Source organism: Anabrus simplex, chromosome 1 (genome assembly GCF_040414725.1).
Source record: "Anabrus simplex isolate iqAnaSimp1 chromosome 1, ASM4041472v1, whole genome shotgun sequence".
Lineage (NCBI taxonomy): Eukaryota > Metazoa > Arthropoda > Insecta > Orthoptera > Tettigoniidae > Anabrus > Anabrus simplex.
This window is the reverse complement of record NC_090265.1, coordinates 543,850,151-543,871,103: the sequence shown is the minus strand read 5'-3', so window position 1 is coordinate 543,871,103 and position 20,953 is coordinate 543,850,151. Positions and strand designations below refer to the sequence as shown.

General features: G+C 37.7%; 1 protein-coding gene across 1 annotated transcript in view; it reads right to left on the bottom strand.

Annotated features, from left to right (window-relative positions):
* Nucleotides 1–20,953, bottom strand: part of LOC136869220 (protein transport protein Sec23A) — a 101,088-nt gene that overhangs the window by 41,864 nt on the left and 38,271 nt on the right. Inside the window, exons 6-10 of the mRNA XM_067144832.2 lie at nt 17,830–17,974; nt 13,758–14,032; nt 9,811–9,953; nt 410–561; nt 226–332 (exon numbers count right to left, since the gene is read on the bottom strand). Coding sequence (XP_067000933.1) covers nt 226–332; nt 410–561; nt 9,811–9,953; nt 13,758–14,032; nt 17,830–17,974 — 822 coding nt within the window. The remainder of the gene's footprint in view (nt 1–225; nt 333–409; nt 562–9,810; nt 9,954–13,757; nt 14,033–17,829; nt 17,975–20,953) is intronic.

Below are 20,953 nucleotides of genomic sequence, written 5' to 3'. Positions count from 1 at the left end.
CCAAAATAAAATTAAAATCAAATAATATTGTAATTTACACATATGTGCAGACAATGCAACATTATTCTGACTCGGCATTTTGATTGCCAGTCTTGAGACTCTTGAGTGAGAAGAATTCCCATCTCCAGTAGTAGTAGTAGTAGTAGTAGTAGTAGTAGTAGTAGTAGTAGTATCACTAAGCTAATAACCATTATCAGTCTTCAAATTAGAGGGATTATAACTTACTTCCTTGCAATGGTGGTAACTCGTACATGTCGCGTTCTAGTAGGATGTTGATATTGAGTCACAAACTGGATAAAGCCATTGCCAGCAGATGGCAGAGGAGCAGAATGCTGAAAAGAGAAATACCTCATAAAGTATTGTACATTTAAATACTAATTAAATTATAGAAAGTAGAAAACAAAAATACCTGGTTAACAACATCAAAGAAAAAGGCACATGCTGTATTGGGATTCAGGGTACAAAATAACCACTTGCAGGTCCCACCAATTCCAACCTCAAGGTCCGAGACCGAAGGTCCCTTCACATTGAGAGACACACAAGGTCCAATGGCACCAGAAACTATAACAGACCAAACATTTATTAGCATTCTTTATCATTGTGAAAATGAAAGACTCCCTAAGCTTTGTAAACCTTCCATTGAAGTCTGAAGGGAGCAAGTGTTGACCAAAGGATGATGGATAGGAAAGATCAAAGTGAGTAGCCTGGCAGAAGTAAATAGAAGTACGGTATATTTATTCTTAACTAGGTACCCGTAGTTGCTACTCCATGCTCCCAAAATAAGAGCCTGTGAGATTCACCCCGTTTAGTCACTTCTTACAATAGGCAGGGGATATTGTGGATGTATTCATTGCCCTCACCAGTTTGATCCTCCCTTGTGAATCATGTGACCTTGCCATCGTGTCCCAATGAAGAAGATAGCCGAGCCGCAGGTGCAACCATATCGGATGGGTATCTGTCGAGAGACCAGACTAACGAATGGTTTGTTGCAAGGAGGAGAGTAGCCTTTCGGAAGTTGCAAGGGCGGCAGTCTAGATGATTGACTGATATGGCCTTGTAATAATACTCTACATGGCTTAGCTGTGTTGATACTGCTAATGGCTGAAAGCAATGGGAAACTACAGCCATAACTATCTCCTAAGGACATGCAACTCTCTCTGTATGAATGATGTACTGGCGATGGCTTCCTTACAGGTAAAATATTCCGGAGGTAAACTAGTCCCCCATTCGGATCTCTGGGTGGGGACTACAGGAGAAGGGCAATCATCAGGAAGATGGATACTGACATTCTGCGAGTCGGAGTATAGAATGTTAGAAGTTTGAATCATTGTAGTAGGTTAGAGAATCTGAAAAGGGAGATGGATAGACTGAAGTTAGATGTAGTTGGTATAAGTGAAGTACATTGGCAGGAAGAGCAGGATGTTTGGTCAGGTGACTACAGAACTATCAACACAAAATCAAACAGTGGAAATGCAGGAGTTGGTTTAATAATGAATAAGAAAATAGGGCAGCGGGTAAGCTACTGAAAGGATTATTGTTGTTAAGATAGACACCAAACCAATGCCCACCACAATAGTGCAGGTATATGACGACTAGTTCAGCAGATGATGAAGAAATCAAAAGAATGTACAAAGAGATAGAAGATTTAATACAATACGTAAAAGGTGACGAGAATCTAATTGTGATGGGAGACTGGAATGCAGTGGTAGGCCAAGGATAATTCAGATTGGGACAAAGGAATGACAGAGGAAGTCGGCTGGTTGAATTCTGCAACTATCATAATTTAGTCCTTACTAATACTTGGTTCAAACACCACAAACAGCGGCTGTATACATGGATGAGACCTGGAGACACTGGAAGATATCAAACAGACTTCATTATGATTAGGCAGAGATTCAGAAACCAGGTATTAGTTTGCAAAACATTCCCAGGAGCAGACGAGGACTCTGTCCACAACTTGCTGGTCATGAAATGCCATATGAAGTTGAAGAAATTGAAGAAGGGAAGGGATGAAAAGAGATGGGATCTAGACAAGTAGAAAGAAAACAGTGTGAGAGACTGTTTTAAGGAACATCTTGCATGGAAACTAAATGAAAATGCTGAAGAAAACACAATAGAGGAAGAATGGACAGTCATGAAGAATGAGGTCTCTAGGACTGCTGAAGAAATGTTAGGAAGAAAGGAAAGATCAACTAAGGAGCAATGGATAACTCAGGAGATGCTAGACCAGATTGATGAACGACGAAAGTACAAGAATGCAAAAGATGAAGAGGGCAGAAAGGAATACAGGCAATTAAAGAATGAAGTGGGTAGGAAGTGCAGGACAGCTAAGGAAGAATGGCTGAAGTGCAAGAATGTTGAAGGTTGTATGATTCTAGGAAAGGTAGATGCTGCATACAGGAAAATCAAGGAAACATTTGGAGAAAGGAAAACTAGATGTCAGAATATTAAGAGCTCAGATGGAAAACCACTTCTAGGGAAAGAAGACAAGACAGAAAGATGGCAGGAACATATCCAATAGTTGTATCAAGGTAAGGACGTAGATGATATGGTTGTGGAACAAGAAGAGGCTGTTGATGCTGATGAAATGGGAGACCAAATTTTGAGGTCAGCAATTTGACAGAGCTTTGAGAGACCTAAGTAGGAACAAGGCACCTGGAATTGATGACATTCTCTCTGAATTACTGACTGCCTTAGGAGAAACCAGCAAGGTAAGGTTATTCCATTTAGTGTGTAAGATGTATGAGACAGAAGTGCCATCTGATTTTCAGCAGAAATTTCTTATACCTATTCCCAAGAAAGTCGGTACTGACAAGTGTGAAAATTTACAGAAGCATGGAAAGACAAGTTGAAACTGAGTTGCAAGATCAATTTGGCTTCAGAAGTAATGTAGAAACACGTGAAACAATCCTGACTTTACGTCTGATCTTAGAGGATCGAATTAAGAAGGACAAGCCTACATATGTCGCATTCGCAGATCTTGAAAAGGCATTTGATAATGTTGATTGGACAAAGCTATTTGAGATTCTGAAGGTGATCAGGATCAGATACTGAGAACCAAGAATTACAGCATCTACAATCTGTATAAAAATAAATCTGCAGTGATAGGAATCGAGGGCTTTGAAAAAGAAGCAGCAATCCAGAAAGGAGTGAGGCAAGATTGCAGTTTGTCCCCCCTCCCTTTCATTGTGTATAAAGAACAGGCAGTAAATGAAACCAAAGAATTTGGGAAGGGAATCACAATCCAAGGAGAGGAAATCAAAACCCTGAGATTTGCTGATGATAGTCTGCAGTAGATCTGAAAAAATTGATGAATGGTATGGACAGAGTCTTGGGTAACGAGTACAAGATGAAAATAAGTAAGTAATGGAGTGCAGTCGAATGAAGTCAGGTGATGAAGGAAATACTAGATTAGGAAATGAAGTCTTGAAGGAAGTAGATGAATATTGTTACTTGAGTAGTAAAATAACTAATGATGGCAGAAGTAAGGAGGACATAAAATGCAGACTAGCACGAGGCAAAGAAGGCCTTTCTTAAGAAAAGAAATTTGTTCACTTCGAACATTGATATAGGGATTAGAAAAATGTTTTCGAAGACTTTCGTCTGGAGCATGGCATTGTACGGAAGTGAAACATGGACGATTACTAGCTAAGAAAGAAAGAGGATAGAAGCTTTTGAAATATGGTGTTACAGAAGAATGCTGAAGGTCAGATGAATAGATCGAATCACTGATGAAGAGATACTGAATCAAATTGATGAGAAGAGATCTATTTGGCTAAATTTGATCAGAAGAAGAGACAGAATGATAGTACACATAAGACACCCAGGATTTGTGCAGTTGGTTTTTGAGGGAAGTGTAGGTGGTAAGAACGCTAGGGGTAGACCGAGGTATGAATATGACAAGCAGATTAGAGCAGATGTAGTATGCAGCAGTTTTGTAGAAATGAAAAGGTTAGCACAGGACAGGATGGCATGGACAGCTGCATCAAACCAATCTATGGACTGATGACTCAAACACACTGACTCGATTCAGTATCTCTTCATTTCTGATCTGATCTACCCATTTCATTCTTCTGTAACACCACATTTCTAAAGCTTCTATTTATGTTGCTTGGTCATCAGTCCATAGACCGGTTTGATGCAGCTCTCCATGCCACCCTATCCTGTACTAAATTTTTATTTCAATGTTTAAAAAAAATTAAACTTTCCTCATTTGAGGCCTCCTGTACGACGAAGTACTTAAAAATTGAGCGAATTGGCCATGCAGTTATGGGCACATAGCTGTGACCTTACATTTGGGAGATAGTAGGTTGAAACCCCACTGTTGGCAGTCCTGAATATGGTTTTCTGTGGTTTCCCATTTTCACACCAGGCAAATGGTGTTTAATAAAGGCCACGGCTGCCTCCTTCCAAATCCTAGCCCTTTCCTATCCCATTGTCACCATAAGACCTGTCTGTGTTGGTGTGATGTTAAGCCAATTGTAAAAAGAAAAAAGAAAAAATACATTTGTATTTTTAACCATAATTATTACAGGCTATAAAGATGGTTCTTCAGAATAAAAATAGATCCTCTTAGAGAAGTGAGGACAAAAGAATATAGCAGTTCCTTGGCTCATCCAAACCCAGTGTAACAGTTTTGGCTGAATCCTACATCTACTCTAATCTGTTTATCATATTCATGCCTTGGTCTACCCTAGTTGTTATTACCCACTAACCTGAAAAATTATCTGAGCTAGTCCTGATATATTTTTTAAAGAGGTGGTTTCCCATATTCACACTAGGCAAATGCTGGGGCTATACCTTAATTAAGGTCATAGCCACTACCTTCCCAATCCTTCTGTCACTAAAACCTTCAATGTTTTCCTTTTCCTTCAATGCGACGTTAAACAAATAGAAAATTAGAGATGGTTAAGTCCATCTGAAACTGCTGATGATTCAGTGTGAATATTCCTTGCTGTTACTGGTGTCGAACAGCAACCCTTCTAGCTGGAAGGATAACACCTTAACTATTAGCCCACTGCAGCTCTCTTACTTATTGGACATCAGTTCACTATACATGCATTCATTGTATATAGTTTCGAGTTTAACAGAAACTTTTCAAACACAAGAACAAATGTTAATACAGTTCATAGGAATGTAACATCCATATTTCTTTCCATATTTCTTACTCCTGCAACTGAGCAAGATATAGAGAAAATAATTTCTGGTTTAAATGGTTATTCAAATTACCTTATTAAATGTTGTTACCAGTAATGAAGCCTCTGTGTTATTTGAATAATTTTTCAGTATCCACTGGCCAATTTCCAGACAAATTCAAGATAAGTAAAGTTGTTCTGATACATAAAAAGTGTATGGAAGAAGATGCTGGGAACTATAGACTGGTCTCCCTCCCATCTCTATTCTCCAAAATGCTGGAAGAAATCATGCATGATAGGGTACTATATTTCTTAGAGAAAAATATATTAGCAGGTTGCCAAGATGGCTTTCATAAAAGTAAATCTACTACCATAGCATTCGTTAACTTTACCGAACAGATATACAATATTCTAGATGGGAAGGGTGCATGCTTAGATATTTTCTTAGACTTAAAAGAAAGATTTCAATATAGTTGACCACAGCTTACTTTTTGAAAAGTTTGGGGAATGGCCTATAACTGGTTGAAATAATTTTTAGGGGATAGGAAACAGATCATTGAGATATCGTGTACCTACTGATATGAGCAAAAATGAAATGAAGAAAAATGTATTCCTGTGCCAGAAACATAGATCATAGTGTTCCACAGGGGTCATTTTTAGGTTTGTTATTACTTTTGTAATGTACCTATTAATGATGTGGTCCAAATTGTAAATAATTTCCAAGGAATTAAATAACTTTGTTTGCAGATGATATTACTGTTTTTGTAGCTAATGAAAGTGAAGGGTTAGAATTAAAGGCAGGCAATGTAGTGAACAAAATCCTGAGCTGGTTTGAAGATACGAAATTAATCTTAAGTAAACAAAACATCTGTGATTGGATTTCACCCTAAGATTAATCAAAATATATAATTTTGTCCAACATAATTTGGAGAGACCACAGTTGAGTACTCATCATGAACAAAGTTCCTTGGTTTATGTACAGATGAATCATTAACCTGGGAAGAACACAGAACATAGTTTATAGGAAAAAGCTAAGTGGAATTAATTTCATGATAATGTCTTTGAAAAATCATCCTCTGCTAGCCTATATTTTTATTTAACGGGGGAATTCATGAAGAAGAGAAGTCCATAAGTTACAAAAGAAAATAATTAGTGAAATGGCTAGGGTCAGCAGAAGGACAAGCTGCAAAATATTTTAAATTCTTTTCCATTTTACCATTGCCTAGTCTTTACATCTTCCAAACATTTCTATTGTATATATGAAAGAATGTAATCAGTTTCAGCATAAATTCAAGTATACATAGGTACTGTATTATACCATACACATACTGTCTGTTTATAAAACCACACAGAACCAAGTTTTATGAATTCAGTCAGAGATATGCAGGAGTGCATTTGTTGAATAAATTACCAGACAACATTAAGTGTATAAAATCACCTTCAAAATTTAGGAAAGGTTAGATTTATTTGTCATAATTGTTTTTATTATATTAAAGAATATTGAAAATGAACTTGTATGGGCTTTGAGAAGATGGATGTTCTTTCTGAGATATTGCAGAGAGATATGGCAGGGATGTATCCACAGTGCATTGGTGTTTGTAACAATGGTCAAGGGAAGGCACTGTCTCAGGAAGACTGTTTACTTGAGTTTCATTACTAGATTGTATATTTCTCTTTTATCATTTATCACTGTAAATATGATTATTGATGTGTTCCATATCACTATATGATCAGTTGGATGGAATAAAATACAATATTATTTCTTTATGGCTTCAGAGGCATATGCACAGTCTTAGTTTACCTGAAATTAATACCGCCCATAATATACTGACAGAAAATTAAATTCCAACACCAAGAAAGAGTTGTGCTAGATAAACGAAATTCAGGAAGTATGCTTGCACATCTGAAAAGTGATGCCTATTCAAATTTGCGCACTAGACGATGAAGAGTGGTGCTAGGAGTGCCACTATGATCTTGAAAAGCAAGTTTGCTTTAAATAGGCGCTGTACACTTCGTGAGTGTTTGTCATCATCCGGTGTTGACGTTGTGAGGTAGGTGAGAGTCAGACATGCCTTTAAGGAGATGAAGAAGGCAGTGTCAACATCTTACTGAGTTTGAATGAGTCCACTTAATAGGGCTATGAGAAGATGGAGTTCTTTCTGAGATATTAGAGAGAGACATGGCAGGGGATGTATCCACAGTGCATTGGTATATGTAACAATGGTCAAGAGAAGGCCACACATGGGCCACTATGGAGAGGGAACACCGTCGTATTTGCTGCATGACTGTGGTGGATTGAACTGCATCTGCAGCAGCCATTCATCAGAGTGACACAGTGAACTGTAACAAATTGATTACTTGAGGGACAGCTCCAAGCCAGACATCCTGCAGTGTTCATGCCACTAACTGCAAATCACTGCCATGTGTGATTTCAGTTGCGTCAAGCTAGAGCTCACTGTAGGAGGAGTGAAGATCTGTTGTGTTCTCAGATGAGAGCCGTTTCTGTCTTGGTGCTACTAATGGCCGTAGGTTGGTAAGGAGGAGGCCAGCTGAGCACTTGGAATGCCCCGGTTCCAATCTGTAGCTAGCTTCAGGTAGTTCCAGTCCTAATTTTTAGATGGCGCTGGGGTTCATTCACAATGTGTAGATAGTTGTAGGAAGGTTCTGTAGATGGCAGGCAAGTGGGCATGAAAAGACCGATTTTTGTAATTACAGGCCGTTTGCCTTGAAGTGAAGTATTTCAAGTCTAACCTCAATCAGTGGGCTCTTCAAGTATTATGGAGATAATATTGCTGGATTGTATTTAATCCGACTTTACCCAATCGATTAACCTTGTTTGAACTAATATCGATTTTAAGCGATAGTTCCCATGATGCTATAGTATTTGTGTTGTTTGAATTCCAAGTGCCCATATTCCTGTGCTGTAAATCTTTGTTCCTTGTGCTTGTTTATTAGAAATATGTCTTTGCCAGTCCTCCTGAAATCCTGTATTTCCTGTTTGAGTACACCTCAGGGGCTGGAAGCTTTAATGGTTCTATTAATGTATAAATATTTCCTGCCTCAGTGTACTTAATTCTGTTATTTTTATTTTCATGTGGTACTTGTATACTGATGTGATATCCATATCTTGCGTATGCTATGCTCTGCTGTCTTGCTTTTGAAGGAATTTATTATTTGTCATAATTTCAGCTTTGTGGTAATATGTCAACCATTCATTTCAAGGTAAAGCTACTTTGTTATGTGAGGTTATGCTCTCAATAACATAGTTGTTATCCACTCCTATCCTACTATATCCTATTATATCCGTACGCCATACGAACTAGGGGTATCAGATCATTATCATTATTTAGGACGTAGCAAGTACTTGAAAATAAATATATATGAATTATAATGTATTGGGAATGGAAATAGTAGAACTGCATTATAATCGTCATAGTAGGTGAGCGGGTGAGGTGAATGAGGGGAAGAATAGGATAGAAGGTGGAGGGAGGGAAAACCGGATGTGTGTCACAACGGCGGAAGTCACTTCTCTACGCTATCTGTTGATAATAATAGTAAGGTATTGCACACAGTGCACACTGCGGCACAATCTCTGATTGTGGACTGAAACTACAAGGGGCCATCTGCCTTGGAACCAAAATTTATTATTGATTTTCATCTCTATCCTATTATATCCTCTTTGACTTGGAACCAAGCTGTCTGCGGCATTGACACACTGGACCTATGCCAGGAGTTATGGTCTAGGGAGTGATTTCTTTTGACAGCAGGAGCATTTTCTTTGTTATCCCAAGAACATTGACAGAGGATTTGTAAGTCAGATTGGAGATTGAACCAGTTGTGTTCCCATTCATTCACAGTATTTAGTGTTTTTCAACACGATAGCTCCCATCCTTATACTGTTGGTGTTAGCCAATGTGCCCTACGGACTGTTGACCAGTTGTCTTGGCCTGCAAGATTACCGGACCTATCGCATATTGAGCATGTATGGGACATAATAGGATGAAAATCCAGCGTCATCCAATACGAGCATTAACTGTTGCTGATTCGACTGACCAAGTGCAATTGGCATGAAATTCCATCCCTCAACACAATGCATGCACGTTTACATGCTTGCATTGAAAATCATGGTGACTACAGCTGTTATTATTGTATCACCATTTCACATGTCTTCTTGTGCATATTTGAACCTGTGGCCTGGAAACTTTAGTCACCGAGCAAGTGGCCGTGCGGTTAAGGCCATGCAGCTGAAAACTTGCATTCGGGAGATAGTGAGTTCAAACCCCACTGTCGGCAGCCTTGAAGATGGTTTTCTGTGGTTTCCCATTTTTACACCAGGCAAATGCTGGGGCTGTACCTTAATTAAGTCCATGGCTACTTCCCACTCCTATCCCTTTCCTATTCCATCATCACCACAAGACCTATCTGTGTCGGTGCGACAAAAAAAACTTAAGTCAAATAAATATGCTATCTAGACAATTGCTTAGCCTAAATTACATTCCGCTAAACTAATGTCTTCTTGCTGTTGGGATTTCATTTTCCACCAGTATATATAAAGAACAAGACACATAAGTTTCATGCAAACTATAAATATGATTACTTTGGCCTGAGATGTTATATATGTGAAACTTCATGAAAGATACTTTACAGGAAAGAAAGGTGGAGACTACTAACTTACCTTTTAATCCACGAGATGTTCGTACTTCTAATGTTCCATTAAAAGCCATCTTGAATTCCCCCTTTTTATCCTTAGCAAACACTCGTTGGAAGGTTTGTTTGAAGAGAGAAGAGTTGAACGAATCAGCTAGTACCATATGACCTCTAAATACAGAAAAGAAGTTAAGCTTGATACTAACTCACCAGTAACAACATTTTGTTGAAAAAGGAAGTTAAAAATAAATATAAACAAAGGAACTAGAGTTGCAGATAAATGGTGTATATTCCATGATAATTACTGTATTTTAGCTCATAACTCTGACATTGCTGTATCAGAAAATGATAATATTTTATTGTTGGACTAATAGCTTTTGAAACTAATGTTTGTAATCACCCTTACCTCTATGAAGGGCAGAAGTTTTCTTTTCCTATCATACAGACATTGTTTCTTTCTATTTCAAAGTGAAGTAATAATTTGGATATTACTGTATATTGTACATGCATTTAATTTTGATATGAGATGATAGGAAATGTCTCTGATCATTATCATTTTTGAAACATAGAAATAATTTCCAATAGAACCTTAGAATTCAAATAAATATCTATGGAATTTTTGACCTTTCATTTTGAATTCAAACAAGCTGCCAGTATGTTTCCATCATGCATAATTTACCCATGATAAAGTTTATACTACCTGTGGAGACTGAAAACCTTTTCTGTATAGTATGGGGGATAGATTTCCCTGTTGGAGACCAGTTTCAACTTTTCCTATACTAGTCTTCACACTAATAACACAATTTTTGTACATAGCTTTTATCATTTGCACTTCCACTCTGTTAACATCTTTTTTCCTTAATGTGTCCCATACCAACTGTCTGGGCACACTGTCATAAGCCTTCTCAATGTCAATAAATGTCGTCACTAATGCTGGGGCTGTTCCTTAATTGAGGCCACGGCTGCCATCTTTCCAATCCTAGCCCTTTCCCATCCTTCTGTCACCGAAAACCTTTGATATGTTAGTGCGAGATTAAAAACAAGTAGTAGCAGACATGTAATAACTACAGAGGGATCACCCTTATTGCCCAGCTAAGATATTTGAGAGAGTATTGGAAGGAAGACTGAAGAGGAAGCTAGAAGGAGAAATTGAAGAAGAACAATATGGTTTTAGGAAAGACAGATCAACGTTTGACCTGATCTTTACATTAAGACAATATGATGGAGAAAAGATGGGAGTTTGGAAAAGACATAGTGATGACATTTATTGACATTGAGAAGGCTTATGACAGTGTGCCCAGACAGTTGGTATGGGACACATTAAGGAAAAAAGATGTTAACAGAGTGGAAGTGCAAATGATAAAAGCTATGTACAAAAATTGTGTTATTAGTGTGAAGACTAGTATAGGAAAAACAAAATGGTTTAAAGCTGAAACTGGTCTCCGACAGGGAAATGTACTATTCCCCATACTATTCATCATAGTCATGGATGAAATTCATAAGAACATTAAACAGAGATTGGGAAGACAGGCAACAAAAGCCATGTTGTTTGCAGATGATATAGTGATATGCGGTGAGGATGAAACGGAAGTGCACAAAGAAGTAGATGTATGGAATCAAGAGATAGAAAAAATTTGAGATGAAAGTAAGCACAGAGAAAAGTAAAACAATAGTGATGACAAGGAGAAGGAAGGAAGGAAGGAAGGAAGAGGAAAGATAAAATTGAATGGTAACATTCAGGAAGTGGTTAAAAGTTTCAAGTACTTGCGAAATGTGATCACAGAAGATGGAAAGATAACCGAGGAAACTGGGAAAAGAAGACAACAAGCAATCAGCTTCTACCAGAGTTTAATGGGTATTTTGTGGAACCAAGATGTCCCGAAGAAATGTAAGAAAGTATTATATTCAACCTATTATGAACCCATACTAATCTATGCAGCTGGATCGTGGACTACAACAAAACGAGAGGAGAGTAGAGTACAGGCAGCGGAGATGAAATTCCTAAGAGGAATCGAGGGCAAGATCAGAAAGGATAGAATTAGAAATGAAGAGATAAGGAAGAGGACAGGAATCTTGAAACTTCAAGACAGGATAGAAACAACAAAGCTAAAGTGGTATGGGCATATAATGAGAATGGGAGAAGAGAGAGTGGCAAAAAAGCTTTTTCAGAGAAATTAACAGGAAAGAGACCACGAGGAAGACCCCCGAAAGAGGTGGACAGATTCTGTGTGGGAGTGCATAGAGAAGAGGGAAGGAAAACCAAAAGATATACTTAAAAAGGGAGAAGAGTGGTGGAGAGACAGGCAGCGATGGAGGTCCTTGATTCACAACCTGACCCGGGAAGCTGGAAACGGGAAATGAAGAAGAAGATGATGATGATGGAGTAGCAGACATACAATAGTGAATACAACATAGGGTTGGCATCAGGAAGGCACTCCAACTGTAAAACTGGGTCAAGTCTACAGCATGTGCTGACCTCAATAAATTGGGAATAAGCCCAGGAAGATGAAGCAATCAAATAACTTCATTCTGTATGTTTGTCATCTACCACTTTTTTACTTTTCCTAATGTATGACAGTGTGCAAATCTCTTCGCATGTAACCTAGAGATGATCATGAAGAACTAGTGACATGTTTGCATTTAGTGAGGAAAGCTCTATGAAATTTACTTTGTTCCCCAGGACTTATTCTACAATCAACTAGTACTCTATATTACATTTAAAACATTGTGCAGTTGTTCACTGAGGTCCAAGTTCCTGGTGTGGTCTCTCCTCTCTTCTCAGCTATCGAAGCACAAACTCAGGTTTTAGGCTGTTATTAATCAGTTAATAACAAAAGACTAAAAATCCTGAAATTCGTATTAATATTTGAAGGTGCTCAAATATGTCAGCCTCATGTTGGTAGATTTCCTGGCATGTAAAGAACTCCTGCAGGACAAAATTCTAGCACCTCGGCATCTCCAAAAACCATTAAAAAAGTACTTAGTGGGGACATAAAAACAATAACATTATTATGATATTAATATTTCAGTATCAACTCAGCACTACAGTTTTTATCCTGCATAGTGTCTTAAGGGCTTTACTGTGCAAACTAAAGGAGGGAATTCTATGTATTCAATTGAACCTAAACATTTATTCTCTCAATACAAATAATCTTTGAATGTATAATTATAATATACAGAATATACCCAAAATGCACCGACAAGTCTTAGTATATTCACAATTAAGTATTTATTTATTTTCCACCTAGTCGATACAATGATTGCTTAAGGCAGTTAATAACAAAAGACTAAAAATCCTGAAATTCGTATTAATATTTGAAGGTGCTCAAATATGTCAGCTTAAGGCAATCATTGTATCGACTAGGTGGAAAATAAATAAATACTTAATTGTGAATCTATTGAAGTGCGATACGGACCATGAAGCTGATTTTATGTAAGTCTTAGTATGGAAATTCCAAGTTCCCATGGAGGGAATTAGATATTTTTCCACCAATATAGCATATCAAAAATCAGATAAAAAATTAGATGTATGGCTTTTCAGGCGTTTGCTCTATTAACCAGCGTTTCGTCTTAGGTCTGACACTAGACTCATCAGAGTGGGATGTGTTAGACCCTACCCACTGACGCTGGGGTTTATGCAGGTGAACTTATCAGAAGCCCATTTATAACAGGCACAGTCTGATAACTGCACATGGGAGATAAAACTCCACAATGGAATTAATGCCCGCCTAGCAATTCCGAATGGAAATTCTAAGTTCCCATGGAGGGAATTAGATATTTTTCCACCAATAGAGCATATCAAAAATTAGATCAATTGCTAGTTTGCTTGGTTAATATCTTATTACAAATATGCAATCAAATTTATAGGTTGATAATTATATATAAACAAAATAGAGTTAAGAGGAGAATTCCTTATTTAATATCTTCCCACAATTATGACATTTCATTATTAAACAGTAACAATGTGATACTTACCCAGTTGAATCACAGCAATTCTTCATCTCCAGTAGTCCTGTCTGATCAAGAGCACATGAGTAGATGTCCAGTGCATGTCCATTAGCCACAGCTCTGGAGGCTAATGACTCATAGTGCTTCACTGCACGTCTCAGAAATGGTGCTGAATCTGTGACGATGTTGTGATGAGAGCGGATGGGTTGGCTGAGGTCATCATTTACTACTTGACCTGGTCCTTGTGAACATGGCCCACCCACAAAGAGCATCACTCTTGCACCTGTATTGGGATACGCATACTGCAAATCAGGACAAGAAATTAGAACATCTTGCTATAGAAAATACAAATCGTAATTTGGACACTAAGCTGCATTTCAATAAAAAGAAAATATCCCAGTAATGAATATCAGTGGTGCATATTTCAATTCAAGGCTCATAAAAGAATATAGGCTGAGATGCTTAGAATTATTAGTTATTTTTAATCTCATGATTTCTCTGCCCAATTACAGCCAAATGAGATAACATAAAGTTAACTTGTGTCCTTATATTATTACAGGGTATCCTGTAAGTTGATTCGCACTGGAGCAACCTTTCTGAAACCAGAACTGCCTTTTATTAAACTAGTTTGTAATTTTGCAATCTCGACTAATATAATCTTAAAGAATGCTTTCCCAGAGCTTACACATAACACATGTAAAGCTTACTGGCATTGTGTTCATCACCTTCCTTTGCACACTGGGGCTACTATAGCATCTCTCCATTCATTTGGTATAGCTCCTTCATGCCAACAGTACCATCAAATAAATATTTCAGATATGGGGCTATATCCCAACCCATTGCCTTTAGTATATCCCCAGAAATCTTACCAATCCCAGCTGCTTTTCTAGCTGTATACTTTTGTATTTTTGTAAATTTCAGTACTTCATGAGTATTAGTTACCTCTTCTACCTCAACATTGTCCTTAAATCCAATTATCTTTACATATTGCTGACTACAGCGAAGTATCACTGAGTGAGTTAACCATGTGGTTAAGGTCGCACAGTTGTGAGCCTGCATTTGGGAGAGAGTGGGTTCGAACTTCACTACTGGCAGCCCTGAAGATGGCTTTCCATGGTTTCCCATTTTCACACCAGGCAAGTGTTGGCGAGACGTAAAGCACATTGTAAAAAATAAAGTAACATTTTGTTTATATGTTTTTCAACGACCTGAACATGAAACAAAGAAAACAACATGTAAGTGTACGTGTGCAAAATATATAACCAAAAGTGTGCCAACAATATAGAGAGATAAAAAGATAGTAGTGTATTGCATTGAAAATTATATTTTTGAGGTAATATAAATTTGCAATATACATCATTTAAAATTCTGTATTAAACTACATGGAAGAAATTGATTATTTTTTAATATTATAGTAGTCGTTATCTGCTGCTGTAACTTAAACTACAGCCTCAAATAGTGGTATCTCTCAGGTTATTTCAACAGACACATTATGATGCATCACATAACGTTTTATAGTTTCTAGGGCACTAACAACCTCATTGAAATACACGGGAGTGTTTGACGGCTGACCATCATTGTTGTCATCATCAGTTTCATCTCCTACAGAATAACTTCAGCAATTTTGCCGATGGTCATGGGTTCCATATTAATGACGTTCTTGTCAAGTTCTATGTACTAAAAAAAAAAAACAAAAAAAACAAAAAAAAACACAACCATTGCCCGTTCTCCCAAACTGTCCTTCTTCATCACTATCGAGAGTATCGTCATCATCTTGATCACTTGAGTCTTCACAATCGCTGAATCCCACTTTATGGAAACAAGTTGCATATGTTCATTGGTACACTCACTGCCACATAGCTGAGGTGTAATGCATTCCCTATTAAAGAGATTTAAGTGTTACAGATTTGCACAATTTTGGAATTACAGTTACTAATGTTAGGAAAAGACCGAGACAAAAATATATCATGTGAAAGGATATGATATGTGTTTGACTACCACATCATTGGTCACTACGGAGGAAAGAAAAACAAAACAAAATATATTGCCCTTAAAATGTGGATATTCATTGCATCATTCTCTCCTTTATGTACACAGCAGATGACATGTTGCACCAACATCTTGTGCTAGTGCAACTTAAAACTGCATATGATCCCAAGATCCAGCGGTTGCAGTTCACTGGTGAAATTTACAGGGAAAAATTCTAGTTGCATTTCTCAGGTATGACGTTTTGGGAGGGTGCGCTGTACATTTGTCCACAAAAGCAGCACCCATTTTTGCATCAATTCCTATCGATCAGTATTCAAACACTTTAATTGTGATCCATGAGGTCTAGTTCCTCATAGGAAGTGTCACAATGTTTTTAAAACATCACTGCTTTGCAGATACAGTCCTATAGACAAGGGAGGCAGATGTTCTGTTCTGTCACTATTTGCACATAACTATTTGTGTCACACGTTCCTTACTGTGCTTCCCACGAGGACAATACTCACGAGAAAGTTATCTCAAAATTAAGGATAATGTGGATCAAAGTGGATCAGTCAAACAAATGGAGTGCTTCAGGGAGATCCTATGAGTCCCCTCTTCTTCAAGGTACTCATGCATGATGTAGTGGAGCAATAAAGAAAGTGCCTGAAATAAGAATGTACATCTATGCAGATGATGTAGCTTCTGGCCTCAAAGAATCTTTCAAACATGCAGAATGCAATAAATAAACTAACAAAATGGATGACAGAAAAATGAAATCCAGATAAAGAGGAAAAATAACAGAACTGATGGTAAGCAGGATAGGGGGCAAACTGACAGAAGATCAGGTGACCTGCAATGTGCATACCTGAAGAATGACAAAGTCATTTGGATACCTAGGGGTAACTATTCAGGTAAATGGAAGAACATTTGTGATATATGTAAATAAAAGGCTCATGGCAGTAGTGTGTGGCATTAATGAGATCAAATGTTCAACAGACATGTTGCTGGCTGTAGCCCTGAAGCTATTTGAAGTCAACATTCAGCCAATATGCACATATGTTTTCATATCATATGGGAATACCTGATATGGGCCCAGCTACGAAATTTGGAATCCATCAAAAGAAGACCTTTAAAAAGGATCCTTGGGCTATCCAAATATATACCATAAAGACTGGTTTATATACTTGGGAGAGAGATTTTCTTTCTAGTAGATCTCAGGAAAGAACTGTTATTGTCAGCCACAGAGAAATATAATGTAGTCTTAGATGAAATATGGGAGGAGTATAACATTCTCTTGCCACTGTCTAGTTTTACCATCAATATTCCAAGGCATACTTGTGACTTTGAAACTATGTTTAAATTTTTACAAAGAGTTTTATGCAGTGGATGCCATGACTCAATGGGAGTGGAATGAAGCAGTCTTCAAATTGAGCCAGATGGTAACAGGCCTTGCTGTACACAGCTAACACTATAAGATCTGCAAACAAAGAGGTTTTAACCCAGTGAATATTGTCTATGCGAATTATGTGAAAAGGTGTGCAACCGGTACCATATACTTGAGACACGGGCAAATTTATAAGTTGCGTTTTAAAGTGGTGATGATATCGTGTGGCCTCTGAAGAGGCCTAGTACATGTCCTTCTAGTTGACACCCATGGGCGACCTGTGTTTCTGGGTGTGTAATGGTGATAATGATGTAGGGAGAGAGTGAAACCAAAGTTGGCACATAGCTTCCTCCTTGTCGAATAATACCAAGGGGGTCTGCTCAAGGCTTAACATCTCCATCCGATGGACTTATCACCATCAACAGTATCATATGCTCACACTCTGTATGAGGTTTGGAAGTTAATCCAGGCTTTTGGAATACAATCCAGCGATCAGAAATTGTATACCGCCACCACTTCTCCTACCCTGATGGTCAAGTTTGTGATGGTTAAAACTGCTTCCACAACTGGACTTGAACCAGTTAACCATGGTGTCAGATCATAAAGACTTGATGCCTTAATGATGATGGCCACCAGGTGGGCTAATGTTTCAACTAATGTCATTTAGATTTGTCAATATCAATTTTTTTCAGCCAGGCTGAATTTGATAGTAGAAAACAACTCTAACAAATATGAAAGAAAACTTACTTCCAATAGGCTGATGGCTATTGAGAGAGCCACACCAGTAGATCTGAGTGGTCGTCTACCCATGGCTACACGTGATGGGTCTTTACGTAGCTCACCAAGTAGATCTGTTAGGTTAATGTCGCAAGTATGCAGGGGCTGCAGGAATCTGAAACAAGCAGTGGTGCTTTCCTCACTTAAGTCCAATAGGGATTCCAGAACAAATTAATCAGTTATAGGAGCTCAGGTCCAGTTCAAACAATCTTTCAGTTAGAACTATTATATTAGAAATACTAGTGGTGAGTTTGATAAGTACAGGCTATATGTGTCAATGGACAGGCAAAGAGAGAAAAATAAAACAAAATGAAAATCCACAGTCTGTTTCCAGTCATTAACCGGGTCAGGAATGGAATGAATGAAGCCCCCATGTAGTGGCGAGGATAGGATTTGTGTCGGCTGCCGAAGCCTGTTGCACTCCCATGGGGAAAAGATTAATGACTGACAGATGAAATGAAATTATATTGGAGAGTGTTGCTGGAATGAGAGATTACAGGAAAAATCAGAGTTCCCGGATAAATACCTGTCCCGCCTCTGCTTTGTCCAGCAAAAATCTCACATGGAGTGACCAGGATTTGAACCATGGAATCCAGTGGTGAGAGGCCAGTGCTCTGCCACCTGAGCCACGGAGGCACCAGGCAAAGAGTCACAATGCTAATTTTACTGGTGAAAAGTAATCAGCAGTTGCCTTCAAAATATTATGAATTCTTATACAATGACTCTACAAAATTCAGTTTGTTTTGCATATTATGAGCATTTTACATCTTCATATTTAAAAAGAGGAAGAAAATTGTTAGGAAATCAGTTCTGTTTAATGGAGAGTTTGAAAATTACTACAAGATATAAGTAAAGGCCTTAGAGGAGTTTGAACTTTTCAACTTTCTTTTTCAGACTGCCTTTTGAGTTTAACTTTTCAGACTAAGGAAAACTGCTCCTGATGATGTCCTACAGTTTCTTAAGACTTTTTATTTTGATGTGCAGACACTGATATTGATTTGTGAAAACATCCTCTTCTATTTATCAAAATGATCAATCATTACGTATGTATATTGCAATAGGGGCCAATCGTTGAACTGGAATTAAATAACCTTTACTTTTCAAGAAAGTATTGTCAGTCACTTATAACTCTAATTCAATTTTTAACTGGCTGTTGTACCTGTCATTGATGGGTTAGTTTTTATATAATTGCAGCAGAAATGTAATAGATTAGAAATGAGTTATTGCACACCTCAACTAACAACAACAGTCCATCATGATAAGGTACTTGTTGAGTTTTAGGGACAGGAAATTGAAGCCCATTACACTTAGTTTTCTTCACGCTCAATGATATTAGAGCTTTCGAGGCCTAAGCTTCCAACCTCCTCTTTTATGATTTCTTTTTCCTGCATTCTTCCAGTGAATATTAGAGCTTTTTTGCTCATTTTGACAGTCATCTTTATAATCTTTCTGATCAACTATCACAACCACCACCATTGTTAGCTAGTTGACTACCATGATGACTGAACAATATGTCCCCGTCAGTGATGGTTGCATTGATGGACTTAGCAATAAAAACTTAACTTCATAAATGTCTCCATTTTTATAGCTTGAACAAAAAAATGTATCGGACATAAAGTATTAGAACTTTTTATGTATACCTTCTAGATAGAACTCAAGTGTATGTAGATATCAAGAAATCAATGGCATGATTTTCAAAACCATAGCATTAAGATGATACATAGAACCCGCAGGAAGAATTGTGAACTTCTATAATTTTAGGTATATTAAAGCAAGCAAGCAAGCAAGCAAACAAACAAACAAACAAACAAACAAACAAACAAACATGATGTGACTGCAAAAGCAAATATGGTTTTGTTACTTTAAAATGCAGCCCACCTGGTAGCATGAATCTGTGGTTAGCTGGTTTGAGTCTCATTAGTGGAAAATATTTTTCATAATCAGAATGTTGGCCAGCAAGAAGAAGATGCTGGTATACAATTTCTAATCACTAGATTATGTGCAAAAAGCCTGGGTTCCGTACCATTCCTCTCCACAGCGTTCATATGGAGTAAGGGCATATGGCTCTGTTGATGGTGATTCGTCTGTCAGATGTGGACGTTAAGTCTTAAGCAGACCCCTTGGTGTTTTTCAACAGAAGTAGGCTATGTGACGACACTGGTTTTCTCCCTTTCCCTACTTCATCATCATCATCATCATCATCATCATCATCATCATCATCATCATTACCATCATTGCCCATAGGCAAGACCTGCACTAGGCCTCTCTAAAGGGGCACATTACATAGTCACTACTGGTTGAACAATAGACTAACAAACCAAAGGCTTTCAGCAGTCAAAGGATGGGAAAGGGCTAGAATTTGGAAGGTAACAGCCATGGCCTTTTTAGGTACTGTAAAATGGGGTGACTAGGAACATGGTGGGGAAAGGGGACACATAGTAGGGAATTTATTTTATGGAAGGTTTGCATCATGTGTAAAGCAGTTCAGTGGGATTTTTTTCACCCAAATATTTCCTATCCTTATTTCGTGCCATTTCAATGTGCTCTGAAAGGATAACAATAACTTGAAGCAACAGTAGTGCGCAATAAGGAATACTTGTATTTTTTATAGCTAGGTATTAAAGACCATAAAATCTTCTTCTGGATTAGAAAATCACATGGAGGTAAGTGCTTTTAATGTCTAGAATAAGTAACTATGCTATTTTGTGATACAGTTAAATATAATTTTACCATGACATATTACCACGTAAACACTATGCAGAATTAGTGAACAAAATCATTGAAAATTGGGGTGAATGGGAACACATATTACTTGCACAACTTTTAGTAATATTTGGTGTTACGGGGTGAAGAGTAAGGAGGGAGCTCTCCCAGTTCCGGTAATACTGCCAACTGAATGGAAATGAAATCTGAACTGAATCGATAATATGATCGATCGACATGAATTTTCTAAACCTTTATTATCTTAAGCCAACAACTGTGCCATGCACACATTATATAACATTACTCGACATGAATCTTGTTCCTAGCATGAATTTTATAGTTTGGTTTTGCTGTATAAACAACAACAGTTCTAGTATGTAAAGTGTACGCC